Source organism: Leucoraja erinacea, chromosome 8 (genome assembly GCF_028641065.1).
Source record: "Leucoraja erinacea ecotype New England chromosome 8, Leri_hhj_1, whole genome shotgun sequence".
NCBI lineage: Eukaryota > Metazoa > Chordata > Chondrichthyes > Rajiformes > Rajidae > Leucoraja > Leucoraja erinaceus.
In genome coordinates, this window is record NC_073384.1 from 3,341,962 (window position 1) to 3,356,028 (window position 14,067).

General features: G+C 43.5%; 1 protein-coding gene across 1 annotated transcript in view; it reads left to right on the forward strand.

Moving 5' to 3' along the window:
• The window catches only part of nup133 (nucleoporin 133), a 58,958-nt gene continuing 44,891 nt past the window's right edge, over positions 1 to 14,067 (forward strand). Inside the window, 4 exon segments of the mRNA XM_055638886.1 lie at positions 1 to 292; positions 8,042 to 8,160; positions 11,356 to 11,459; positions 13,346 to 13,444. Of these exon segments, the coding sequence (XP_055494861.1) occupies positions 111 to 292; positions 8,042 to 8,160; positions 11,356 to 11,459; positions 13,346 to 13,444 (504 nt within the window). The 5' untranslated portion in view covers positions 1 to 110.

Genomic DNA, 14,067 nt, shown 5'->3' on the forward strand with positions numbered 1-14,067 from the left:
GGGGAGCCGGGCTGGGAGCGCGGGGTAGACAGTGTGCGGTGGACACAGAGAGAGAGAGAGACGCGGGGAGACTGTCGGAGCGAGGCAAGGCGGGCCGGGCCGGAGCCACCATGTTTTCACCGCGGGCCCCCGCAGGCACCAGGCGGCCCCCGGGCAGTTGCTACGGATCACCTCGCGGCCCAGGCGGTCCAGGCGGCGGCGGCGGCGGCTTCACGGTGCAGGGCCGGCGGAGCCTGTCTGCGGGCGCGACCGGCGTCTTGTCCCCGGCCTGGCGCGCCACGCTTTGCAGCCGGTGAGTTGGGGCGAGAGGCCGTGTCTTTCTGCAACTTGTCCAGCTTTAGATGAGCCGAGGCTTCAGTCCGAAGACAGACCCGACCCCCAGACCCCCAGTCCCCGCCCCGGGCCCCGGCTCCGCCAGTCGTTCACAACTGTCCATTAGGAATTAGGAGCAACACTAGCACGTTTGCGGATGACACAGAGCTGGGTTGCAGTGTGAACTGTGAAGAGGGTTGGGTTGCAGGGTGACCTGGACAGGTTGAGTGAGTGGGCAGATGCAGTATAATATAGATAAATGTGAGGTTATTCACTTTGGCGGCAAAAACAAGGGGTCAGATTATTATATGAATGGGGTTAGGTTAGGTAAGGGGGAGGTACAGCAAGACCTGGGTGTCCTTGTACACCAGTCACTGAAAGTTGGCTTGCAGGTACAGCAGGCAGTGAAGACAGCTAATGGAATGTTGGCCTTCATAACAAGAGGATTTCAGTATAGGAGTAAATAGGTTCTTCTGCAGTTGTATAGGGCTCTGGTAAGGCCACATCTGGAGTATTGTGTACAGTTTTGGTCTCCTAATTTGAGGAAGGACATCCTTGTGATTGAGGCAGTGCAGCGTAGGTTCACGAGATTGATCCCTGGGATGGCGGGGCTGTCATATGAGGAAAGATTGAAAAGACTAGGCTTGTATTCACTGGAGTTTAGAAGGATGAGGGGGGATCTATAGAAACATATAATATTATAAAAGGACTGGACAAGCTAGATGCAGGAAAAGTGTTCCCAATGTTGGGCGAGTCCAGAACCAGGGGCCACAGTCTTAGAATAAAGGGGAGGCCATTTGAGACGGGTGAGGAAAAAGGTCTTAGGTCTTCACGCACGGAGCCGCAAAATCCAACTGGGTACAAACGTCACTTTCAGTACATGTTATTGATGCTAGAAACGCGCACGTTCAAACCTGTTAAAAACCGCGAAAATGGTTAGTTTTTGCGCTGTAAATAACTGTACCAGTCGGGATGACCGTAAGACACAGCTATCCTGCTTTAGAGTTCTAAAGATTAAGGAAAACTAAGGTAAAGAGAAGAGAGAGCTGAAGGGGCAACAACAGCGGAAGTTGTTGGCCGTGCAGATATAAAGATAGAAACTATCGGGAATTATCGCGTTTGCTCACTGCATTTCATCAAAACTAAGGCATTATTGATGTTTTGATGAAATGCAGTGAGCAAACGCGATAATTCCCGATATTTTCTATCTTTATATCTGCATGGCCAACAACTTCCGCTGTTATTTTCCCTTCAGCGCTCTCTTGTCTTTACCTTCGTTTTTCTTTATCTTCTGGATTCTAAAGTAAGATAGCTGTGCCTCGCGGTCCCCCCCGACTGGCACAGTTATTTACAGCTCAAAAACTAACCGTTTTCGCGGTTTTTAACAGGTTTGAAAGTACGCGTTTCTAGCATCAATAACATGTACTGGAAGTGACGTTTGTACCCCAGTTAAATTTTGCGGTCACGTGGGTGAGGATCTATGATCCAGTGACCTTTCGTGAAATCACCCTATAGGGGGGTTGCACGTAAGTTCACAGGATCATAGGGCTTGACGCACGGAGCCGCTCAATCCATCTGGAGGACATCCGTAACTTCCGGTATATGTTATTAATGTATGAAACGCGTACTTTCCTACCTGTTAAAAACCGCCAAAATGTTGAATTTTTGCGCTGTAAAAAATTGTGGCAGTCGGGGTAAGCGTGAGAGACATGTACCCAACTTCAGAATTCCAAAAGTGAAGCGAAATGAAGATAAAGAGCAGTGAGAACTGAAGGGACAGCAGCAGCTAAAGTGCTTGGTGAACATTGACCGTGCAGATATCGGAAATTGAAAATATTGGGAATTATTGTGTTTGCTCACTGCATTTCATCAACAGTAAGGCATTATTTGTGGTTTTTCTTGATTCCTTTGGTATCTAAAAAGTCTCAAGTGATAAATCTGGCTGTAAACTTTGCTTCAGAGGCGTTTTCTTTTTGTATGTAAAACCTCACTTGAGAACCATGGACGATTAAAACATTTTACAGCCAGATTTATCACTTCTGAAACTTTTTAGATGCCAAAGGAATCAAGAAAAAACACAAATAATGCCTTAGTTGATGAAATGCAGTGAGCAAATGGCCAATGTTCGCCAAGCACTCTGGCTGTTGTCCCTTTAGCTCTCGCTTCTATCTACCGTCATTTCTCCTCACTTTTGGAAATCTGAAGTAGGCTAAATGTCTCTCACGCTTATCCCGATTTCCATAATTATTTACAGCGCAAAAATGGACAATTTCGGCGGTTTTAACGGGCCCGCTACGCTGGAAACAATGGGAAGTGCTTACCTGCAGTTCATCGCGTGTACTCCACTTGGCGTAGTGTAGCAACAGTATGGGTCATGGGTGAAACCTCCCTATTGATAGGGGACGATCAGCCATAATCGCAATGAATGGGGGTGCTGACTCGAAGGGCCGAATGGCCTCCTGCTGCACCTATTGTCTATGTCCAGCCAGAGACATTCAGTCTCAACCTCGCGTGAGAATCCACCTCCTACACTCATCTCTTTGCTCTCTTCTCTTCTGATGCCTTGCACATTTATATTTCAACATGCATTATGCAGTTCTAATTATCTAAGGTTGAATAAATTCAGCTGTTTTGCCCTATTGAAGCTGAAAGCAAAGTTTCTGTCACTGATGCGGAATTGTGGGTTTTTCCAGCCTGATTTGCAGAGCAACAGAAACAGTTTCAGACCACAAGAATCTTCCGGCCTATTCCACCACTGGATAAGACATTAATTCCTTCCTCAAAACCATTTTCCTGCCCAATTTTCACATTCCGTTTCCAAGTGTACCTTGACTTTCATTAATTGCAGTGCACACATAACTCTCTTAAGTGGTCAGAAGGTAACAAGGAATTAGGCCATTCGCCCCCATCAAATCTACTCCACCATGCAATCATGGCTGATCTATCTTACTCTCCTAACCCCATTCTCCTGCCTTCTCCCCATCACCTCTGACACCCGTACTAATCAAGATTTAATCTATCTCAGCCTTAAAAATATCCACTGAAGGCCTCCACGGCCTTCTGTACGAAATAATTCCACAGATTCACCACCCTCTGACTAAAGGATTCTAAAGATTTACAACCTCTTTGGAGATAATTTTTTCCTCAGTTCAGTCTTAAATGGGTGACAACCCCAATCCCTTTGATCTAAACTTCAGCTAATGTTGTGCCATCCACCTTGTCAGTTGCTCTCAATTTTGTGAGCCTGATGAACACAAGCCAATCTGGGTGGTAGGCAAGCAGAGCAGTATGCTCAGATCAAGGACCAAGGTTCAATCCTGACTTCCGTGCAGTAATTCCACCGAGCTTTGAATTCCTTCTGCATCCCAAAGACATTTGTTCTCTAGCGTAAGGTAGGTGGCAGGAGAATCAGTGTTAGTTTTTTCCTTCATCTTGCCCTTTATAGCTGTATTGCTATATTCTGTTTCATTTGTTTTTGCATTTGTGTGGTTTGATTTGCCTGGTTAGCATGCAAACCAAAGCTTTTCACAATCTCTGTACACGTGACAATAAGAAAACAGTACCATGGTTGGTGAGCATGTGAGAAAGAATATATTACAGTAAAATCCATGTGGGATGGGATGATTAGCAATGTTTTGAAAGATGGTATAGATGTGAGGGTATGAATGTCTCCCTTCAATGTTGTAAGAATATATGAGATATTAATCTGTCCTTGGGACTATCAAAGTATCAAAGGTATTTTATTGGTCACATTCACATACACCTAGGTGTAGTGAAGTGAAATGCTTCTTGCCATTTTGCAGCACATAAAGAAGGAATACAGACATAACATTAATAAGAGTTTTAAACATAAAGAACATCCCCCCACAATGGTTCCCATTACGAGGGAAGGCACAAAGTCCAGTCCCCAACCACAGTTCACCCATAGTCGGGCCTATTGAGGCCTCCACAGTTGCCTCTACGGAGGCCCGATGTTCCAGGTCGTTCTCGCCGGGTGATGTTGCTCCCATCTCCCATTTTCTGTATCTCATAAAGCATTTCACCAACATTTCTACTCACTCAATATTTAAAAAGTTGCTTCGGTTTTCAATTTATAAACTACAATGCATTATGCACACTGCTTTGTCATAATTGTGGATCATTTATTTTGGCACCACCATAATTTATTTTACACTTTAAAAAACCATTTCAGTTTTCTGTCTTTAATAAACCCTCATTTTCTGTTGGAGCCCTTTATGTGGTACCTCAAATGTCTTTGGAAAATACAAACAGACTTTCCCTCTATCAGAACTACATCATCAAAAGCTTGATCCCCATTTGGTTCATTGATGTCCACTTGGGGGAGAAAGTCTGCTGCCTTTGCCTGGTCTGTCTGATGTATGACTCCGAACGTAACTAATTGATGCTCGAGTCTCTTCTCAAAAAGGCCCTATAGTGATATGCAATAAATTATGATCTTGCCATCAGTTCCCAGATACCATGGAATTATTTAATAAATAAAATAAACAGGTAGATAAGTTAAACAACGACTGTTTGTAAGGTCATCTTGACGTCACGTTATCAGTTTATGATTTTGTAGTGGAAGGCTTGGAGAGAGTGGATGTGGAGAGGATGTTTCTACAAGTGGGAGAGTCTAAGACCAGGGATCATAGCCTCCGAATTAAAGGACCTTCCTTTAGGGAAGATGAGGAGGATTTTCTTTGTTCAGAGGGTGGTGAATCTGGAATTCTTTGCCATAGAAGGCCTGTTGAGGCCAAATCAATCGATATTTTTAAGGCAGAGATAGATAGACTGTTGATTAAGTACAGGTGTTAGGTGTTAAGGGGAGAAGGCAGGAGAATGGGTTTAGGAAGGAGAGATAGATCAGCCATGATTAAATGGCGGAGCAGACTTGATGGGCTGGATGGCCTAATTCTGCTCCTATCACTTATGACCATATGCAAGTAGATGACTGATAAAGTGCAAAGTTACTACTTTACACTCTGGTTTACAAAAATTGGGTGAATTTTGAAAGTACAAAAAGGAGCCATTCAGCACATCTGCAAGAGCTCTCTCTCCATTGGAGTAATTCTCCGTTTCACCGTCCATCCCTTTCTCTGCAACTTTGCAAGATTTTCTCCATATGTTTATCCAATCACCTCTTGAAAGCCGCAACAAAACCTACTTCCATTTCATCTAAGGCAGCATGCTTTAGATTCCAGCCACATGTTGCCTAAACCTTTTTCCTTGTGTTCTCTTCCCTTTCATATTATTGCTGCGACCTTTGGTCCTTAACCTTTCTATTAGAGGGAACAATCTCCCACGATCCACTCTGTCCAGATTGCTCATTTTTAATACATTTTATCATCTCTAACGTAACTGCAGTCCTCATCCCAGCAGCCATTATCGTAAATCATATCTGGACCCTTTCTCACGTCTTTCCATCCTTTCGATAAAATGATAACAATAAAACACGCTACTTTGATTCAACTGCAGCAATGTTTTGTAATGATTCAGCACAGATTCTCTGCTTTTATGCTCGGTTGATAATCTGCAGATATGGTTAAAACAGACTAAGTATTTGTGTACTCTTAGCTGTTTTGTCATTCACCATCGTAATCCATTCTGTAACTCAATCACCGGGGCCCACATTTATCTTTCCTCCTGTGTTCCATTATATGAACTCTTGGAATCTTTTGGTGGACACAAAATGCTTGAGTAACTCAGCGGGTGAGGCAGCATCTATGGAGAGAAGGAATTGGCGCCGTTTTGGGTCGAGACCCTTCTTCAGACTGATGTTAGGGGAAGGACAAAGATAGAATGTAGGCAGAGAGTAAGACTGGTGGGAGCACTGGGAAGGGGAGGTGATGGAGAGAGAAAGTAATGGCTGTCGAAAGTTAGAGGTCAATGTTCATACCTCTGGGGTGTAAACCACCCAAGCAAAATATGAGGTGCTGTTCCTACAATTTGCGCTGGGCCTCACTCTGACAATGGAGGAGGCCCAGGACAGAAAGATCAGAATGGGAGGGAAAGTTGTGCCAGCGGGACATCAGGTAGGTCAAGATGGACCGAACGGAGGTGTTCAACGAAACGATCGCCGAGCTTGCGTTTGGTCTCGCTGATGTAGAGAAGTTGACACCTGGAACAGCAGATACTGTAGTTGAGGTTGGAGGAGGTGCAAGTGAACCTCTGCCTCACGTGGAAAGACTGTTTGGGTCCTTGGATGGAGTCATAACAAGAGGAGTTGAGTATAGGAGCAAAGAGGACCTTCTGCTGTTGTATAGGGCCCTAGTGAGACCACTTCTGGAGTTTTGTGTGCAGTTTTGGTCCCCTAATTTGAGAAAAGACATTCTTGCTATTGAGGGAGTGCAGCGTAGGTTCACAAGGTTAATTCCCGGGATGGTGGGACTGTCATATGCTGAGAGAATGGAGAGGCTGGGCTTGTATACTCTAGAAGGATGAGAGGGGATCTTATTGAAACATATATGTGGGACGACAGATGGCACAATGGGCTAAGTGTTCGGCTGGCGACCGGAAGGTAGCCGGTTCGAATCCCGCTTGGAGTGCATACTGTCGTTGTGTCCTTGGGGCAAGACACTTCACCCACCTTTGCCTGTGTGTAAATGTAATGTAATTATGTGAAGCACTTTGGGGTCAATGCAAGTTGACTAAAAATGTGCTATATAAATAAGATTATTATTATTATATAAGATTATTAAGGGTTTGGACACGCTAGAGGCAGGAAACATGTTCCCGATGTTGGGGGAATCTAGAACCCGGGGCCACAGTTTAAGATTAAGGGGTAAGGCATTTAGAACGGAGATGAGGAAACACTTTTTTCACACAGAGAATTATGAGTCTGTGGAATTCTTCTGCCTCAGAGGGCAGTGGAGGCCGGTTCTCTGGATACTTAAAGATAGGGGAGTCAGGGGATATGGGGAGAAGGCAGGAACGGGGTACTGTTTGGGCATGATTAGCTATGGTCACATTGATTGGCGGTGCTGGCTCAACGGGCCGAATGGCCTACTCCTACACCTATTGTCTATTGAGTCGAGGAGGGGGGAGGTAAGAGGACAAGTGTAGCATTTCCTGCGGTTGCAGGGGAAAGTACCCGGGAGGGGATGGTTTAGGTGGGAAGGGACGAGTTTACCAGGGAGTTTTGGAGGGAACGGTCTCTGGTGAAAGCAGAAAGGGGTGGAGATGGGAAGATGTGGCCAGTAGTGGGATCCCGTTGGAGGTGGCAACATTTTGGAGGATTATATGCTGTATGCAACGGCCGATGGGGTGGAAGTTGAAAACAAAGGGGACTCTGTCCTTGTTACGAATAGGGTGAGGGGGGAGTAAGAGCGGAGCTGCTGGATATCGAGGAGACCCTAGTGAGAGCCTCATCTATAATGGAAGCGGAGAACCCCCATTCCCAAAAGAATGAGGACATCTCCGATGCCCTGGTATGGAACACATCATCCTGGGTGCAAATGCGGCATAGATGGAGGAATTGGGAGTAGGGATGGAGTCTACAAGAAGCAGGGTGGGAAGAAGTGTAGTCTAGATAGCTATGGGAGTCAGTAGGTTTGTAGTAGATGCTGGTCAATAGCCTGTTTCCTCTGATGTGGGTTAATAGTCTGTTTCCTGTGATGGAATGCCTGTAAAGTTGAATATATTTTTCCACACAGGACCTTTCACGTTAGCTTTGAGATTTAAATGTAATCACCATTGTAAATTTTGACCAGAATAATTTTTATCGTTGTAGTTCAACACCAACCAGAGGAGCACAATATCAAACTGTTGCCGAGACCCTCAACTATGAAATAAGAAGTTTTGGATCATCTCTTCCTGTGAAGGTTATGGAGGCGATAACTCTAGCCGAAGGTACATTTTTTTTCATGACCAAGAAACTGAATAGTGTATAAATTATCATCTCTATACTCTGTTGTTTGTAAGTTTAGAACTTTTTCTATGCTAAACTGATTTATTCCAATGTGTCTTATTATTTTATCTGTTCACCTGACCCAACATTAAAGCAAAGTGAAAACAGTTGATTATTTTAGATTATTTTGCCATACAAATAAAGTTGTAACCATTTAAAACCTTCATTTTCGTTAATCCTGCATGAAGAAATTGGTGCTGTTGTGTCTAAAAATCTCTAGTCGGCACGTGCCTATTGTTTAACAAGATATTGCATCCTAAGAAGCATTAATTTACAGAAAATTGCGTTATGATGACAATTATGTCAAAGAGGGTTAGGGGCTAGGGAGTTTCAGACTCGCAATTACAGTTATTTTTTCCACGGATTTTCAAAAAATAAAGGTCTAATCAATAGCAATAAGTTATTTTTTGGGACTGCAAGCTGAAAAACAAAAGATTGTATGTTATTATTTAATAGAGTATTAGTTTAGTTTATTATTGTAATGTGTACTGAGATACAGTGAAATACTTTTTATTGCATACTTTCCAGTCAAATAAAAAATTATACATTATTACAATCAAGCCTTCCATAATGTATAGATAAATAAAGATTTAAAACAGTGGAGCAATTGTAATGTACAATAGCAGTAGTTCTTCTGCAACCAGCACGCAAAGAATTGCATGGTTCTGGCAGCATCTCGGTCTGTTGCACAAGTCAGTAGAAGCTATTGGACGTCCATTTTATTGGCCACCTGTGGTTAAAGTGGAAAGAGACAATAGTGCTTGCTCGCTGCAGGGAATGGAACCATAGAAATGGGTTTTGTTGAACCCTACAACTAGTGTTCTCAAATTCATTACTCGCGCTGTATTCACCTTGTCTAGTGGAAACCCGCGTTATCGCTGAGCTACCTGTATCTTGCCTCAAGTTTAAAAAATCCAAGGCATTTCTTGCTAAATCTGATAGAAAGCTTCGGAGGTGCACAATGGCTGGCTTAATACCCACAATGGGTATTTACCAGGAAGCAGTAAAATCTGCAAGAACTAAATATTTTTCCACCCTTATCTCCAAAAACGCGCAAAACTCCAAGGTCCTTTTTAGCACCATCACCTCCATCATCTGTCCTGCCACCAGCACCAGCCTAACTGGGTTCCCTGTTAAGTGCGAGGAATTTACCACATTTTTCACCAGCAAAGTAAAGAATATAAGAACGAATACTTCCCCTCCCACCCGTGACCTGGCTGTCTCATTGGTTTGCTCTTCAAAATTAGACAGTTTCCAACCCGTTACTTTACCCTCCCTTGTAAAACTGATCACCTGAAAAATCCTAACCTCGACCCCACCTTGCCAAGCAACTACAGACCCATTTCTAAACTGCCTTTCCTCTCAAAAGCCCTTGAAAAGGTAATTTTAAGTCAACTTATACCTTACCTTCACCAAAACACTATCCTGGAAACTTTCCAATCAGGTTTCAGGGCTCACCATAGCACAGAGTCTGCCTTGTTGAAGGTACACAATTACCTACTGTTCACCGTTGACTCCGGCGACTCTGCAATTCTGCTCTTTGACCTCAGTGCAGCATTTGATACTGTCGACCACACCATCCTAATTAACCGTCTCCGGTATGGGGTTGGTATTGATGGCACTGCCCTGAGCTGGTTCATCTCCTACCTCAAAGGTAGGAGTTTTTCGACTAACATAGGCAACTCATTCTCCTCCCCAGCTAATCTCTGCTGTGGGGTTCCACAAGGTTCCATCCTTGGCCCCATTCTCTTCTCCCTGTATATGCTCCCCTTAGGCCAAGTCATTGAAAGGCACGGCATTTCCTTCCATTGCTACGCAGACGATACCCAACTCTATCTCCCCCTGAAGCCCAAAAACCAATCAAATCTGTTTAACCTTACCCACTGCCTTGAGGATATAAAGTGTTGGATGGCCCAGACCTTCCTCCAACTAAACGAGAGTAAGTCTGAGGTCATCCTTCTCGGCCCCTCGGACTCAATCAAAATGATAGCAGGCAGCCTTGGAAGCCTTACCCCACTACTCAAACCTCACGTCAAAAACCTTGGTGTGATATTTGACTCAGCACTGAAATTTGACAAACAAGTCAATGCCGTGGTAAAAGCTAGCTTTTAGTTTCGGATGATAGCTAAAATAAAAAAAAATCCTCCAGTTTGATGACCTGGAAAAGATCATCCACACATTCATCTCCTCCCGCCTAGATTACTGCAACTCCCTTTACACTGGCATCAGCCAATCTTCACTGTCCCGCCTGCAACTGGCCCAAAACGCCGCAGCGAGACTCCTGATGGGCACCCGAAAAAGAGACCACATCACCCCGATCCTGGCCTCTCTCCACTGGCTCCCTGTGTGGTTCCGTATAAACTTCAAGATTCTCCTCCATGTCTACAAAGCACTCAATGGGCTTGCCCCCACCTACATAAAAAGTCTTCTCACCCACCACTCCACCAGGCCCCTCAGATCGGCCAACTTGGGGCTGCTGAATATCCCACGGTCTAGGCATAAGCTCAGGGGCGACCGCGCCTTTGCGGTTGCAGCCCCTAGACTGTGGAATAGCATCCCCTTTCCCATCAGAGCTGCCCCCTCCATCGACTCTTTTAAGTCGAGACTAAAGACTTATCTATACTCCCAAGCCTTTCCTGACGTCCTCTGAGTGAGGGCAACATGTATATATGTATGTAGTTTTGTTGTGCTATTCTTATAACAAAGCACTTTGGCCAATGAGAGTTGTTTTTTAAATGTGCTATATAAATAAATGTGACTTGACTTAAGGCAACGCCAGGCAAGGCAACTTTATTTTTATAGCACATTTCATACACGAGGCAGACTCAGTGCTTCACATAAAAACATGTCATACAATAAAATGAAATAATAAAATGAAATAAAATAGATGAATTAATAGAAAAGAAAAGCAAAATTAAAAATGCATTATAAAAAGTGCAAAAGTTAAAAGTGCAATGTAGTTAAGATTTAGCTGAAAGCTAAAGTAAACATAAAAGTTTAAAGTACTTGAATATTTTTAATGGGGCATGCTGGTTAAGTGAGAGGAATATGAATCTTATTTATTTTAATAAATGTGCTTGTATTAATCTATTGTAAGTGGAATTGGAATTTTGTTAATTGATTACTTTTCCTTTCAGTGGATGAGCCATTAAGTGTTAAAATTAGTGAAAATGGATGGGCATGGCTTGTCTGTGGTGAAAAGCTAATTGTCTGGAAGATTGGCCAGATGTCTGTTGCTAAGGTAACAAACGCTATTAACTGTTGCCAACTGATTTAGAATTCAGTTTGTCTTGAATATAAAAGAGAGTTTGCAACTGGGATATGATTTAATGTGTGAGAACTCTGTTGTGGTTGGCTATTGCAATGTAGGATGCTAGTTTTCGGCCGGGGATTTCCATCTGCATTCCATATCTCCAGCCTAATGTAGCTCTCCAAAGCCGGGTGAGCTTTGGTGAGATGTAATGCCAAGACTCTAACACTACCTCACTCAGCTTTTGCTTGCATTGAATAAACTGGCCAACCTTGTATTAGCTTATGAAACACAGGTGTTTACGAGTAAAGAGACCATATCTGGAATATTGTGTGCAGTTTTGGTCTCCTAATTTGAGGAAGGACTATTGAGGCAATGCAGCGTAGGTTCACGAGGTTAATCCCCGGGATGGCTGGACTGTCATATGAGGAAAGATTGGAAAGACTGGGCTTGTATTCACTGAAATTTAGAAGGATTAGAGGGGATCTTATAGAAACATGAAATTATAAAAGGACTGGACAAGCTCGATGCAGGAACATTTTTCCCAGTGTTGGGGGAGTCCAGAACCTGGGGCCACAGTCTAAGAATAGAGGGGTGGCCATTTAAAACTGACATGAGAAACAACTTTTTCACCCAGAGAGTTGTGAATTTGTGGAATTCTCTGCCACAGAAGGCAGTGGAGGCCAATTCACTGGATGAATTTAAAAGAGTGTTAGATGGAGTTCTAGGGGCCAGCGGAATCAAGGGCTATGTGGAGAAGGCAGGCACGGGTTATTAATTGTGGATGATCAGCCATGATCACAATAAATGGTGGTGCTGGCTCGAAGGGCCAAATGGCCTCCTCCTGCACCTATTTTCAATGTTTCTAAAAGTGTGTTCTTAGGCGGAAATTTACTGAATGAGGCTTTAGAAAAGAGTGGCAGCTTACCCTTGCCTGCTGTTGGCTGATTCCTTGTGAATAGTTTGCTTCTTTACCTTAAGTGCTGCATCTTGCCCACGTTGACCAACATGCCACATCTACACTCGTCCCACCTGCCTGCGTTTGGCCCATATCCCTCTAAACCTAACCTATCCATGGACCAGTCAAAATGTTTAAAATACATTTGGACAATACATGCAAAATGTGATAGTACCTTCCTCAACTACTTCCTCCGGCAGTTCACTCCATATACCTACCACCCTTGTGTATAAAATAAAAAGTTGTCCTCAGGTTCCTATTTAATTTCTCCCCCCTCGCTTTAATTCTATGTCCTCTGGTTCAAGATAGCGGAGTCAGGGGATATGGGGAGAAGGCAGGAACGGGGTACTGATTGGGGATGATCAGCCATGATGGCATTGAATGGCGATGCTGGCTCGAAGGGCCAAATGGCCTACTCCTGCACCTATGGTCTATTGATTGTCCTATTCTGCGTAAAAGACTGCATTTAACCTGTCTTTTCCCATCATGATTGAATACGGAATTGAATATTTTATTGTCATATGTGACAAGTCACAGTGAAATTCCTTGCTTGCATACCCAAGGTCTTATACACCTCTATAAAATCACCCCTTATCCTCCTGTGCTCCAAGTATTAAAGTTTTTATTACTTGAATGGCAACATTCTCATAAATCTTCTCTGCACACTTTCCAGCGTGTAATTTATTTCAGGCAAATTATTGTACAAAGAAGGTGAGGAAAATTGGTGGGAGAACTCAAACCTACATTGCTAAAAAGATGAAAAGTTTATATTAATGTTAAATTGTAGTTGGTACAATCTGTACATTTGCGTTCAACTTGATCCTTGTGTTGCTTTAAAAATGTCTGATGTCTAAAATAAAAATTATAGATATAATTTGCACATTTCTGGATTTTAACTAAACTTGTGTTTCTCTGCCAGCTGTCTGTATGTAAAGAATTCCACTTGCCACCTTGTGACCTCCCTTACGTTGCAGACCTGGTGGCTTTATCACATCCAAATGAACACACTTCCTCACAGGTGAGTGCTATTGTGCTCTGCCGATTCGGGGGAAAAGCTGGAACGGGGTACTGATTTTGGATGATCAGCCATCATCCAATTGAATGGTGGCCCGATACCTAGTCTGCTGCATTGTAGTCTCTTCAGCGATGTCTTGAATGGATCCGTTCACAGTCTAAGAAGTGAACAGAGAAATTATGTAGAATGAAATTCAGGTTCACAGTGCAAAAACATGGACACTCAGCCACCATGTGGTGATTGGGCGCCAGCCTGGACCATCTCCTGGCCAGCTGCTTTGACTATTAACTTCTTTTGTTGCATATTAGCCAAGTTTCCTTAAAAAATATTAGTACCATTTATCTAATTTGCTTCCAATGGCAGTGTGTCCTACGATCTCACTACTCTTAGATTGAAGGAATAATGAGCTCGGAGTCATGAAGGAAGGGACTGGCAGAGTTGTAAAACTGCAGTTAATTCCAGGGTTTGTTTGATATTCAGGGATAGATTTCTGCCCAGCTCTGTTCTATTTAATACACAAGCTTTCCTACATTTCCCAAAAGCTTTTTTTTTCAAACAGAGGGTGCCAGAAGAAGCAGCTGAGATAGGTACAACAACAATAATATTTAAAGTCACTTGGACAGGTA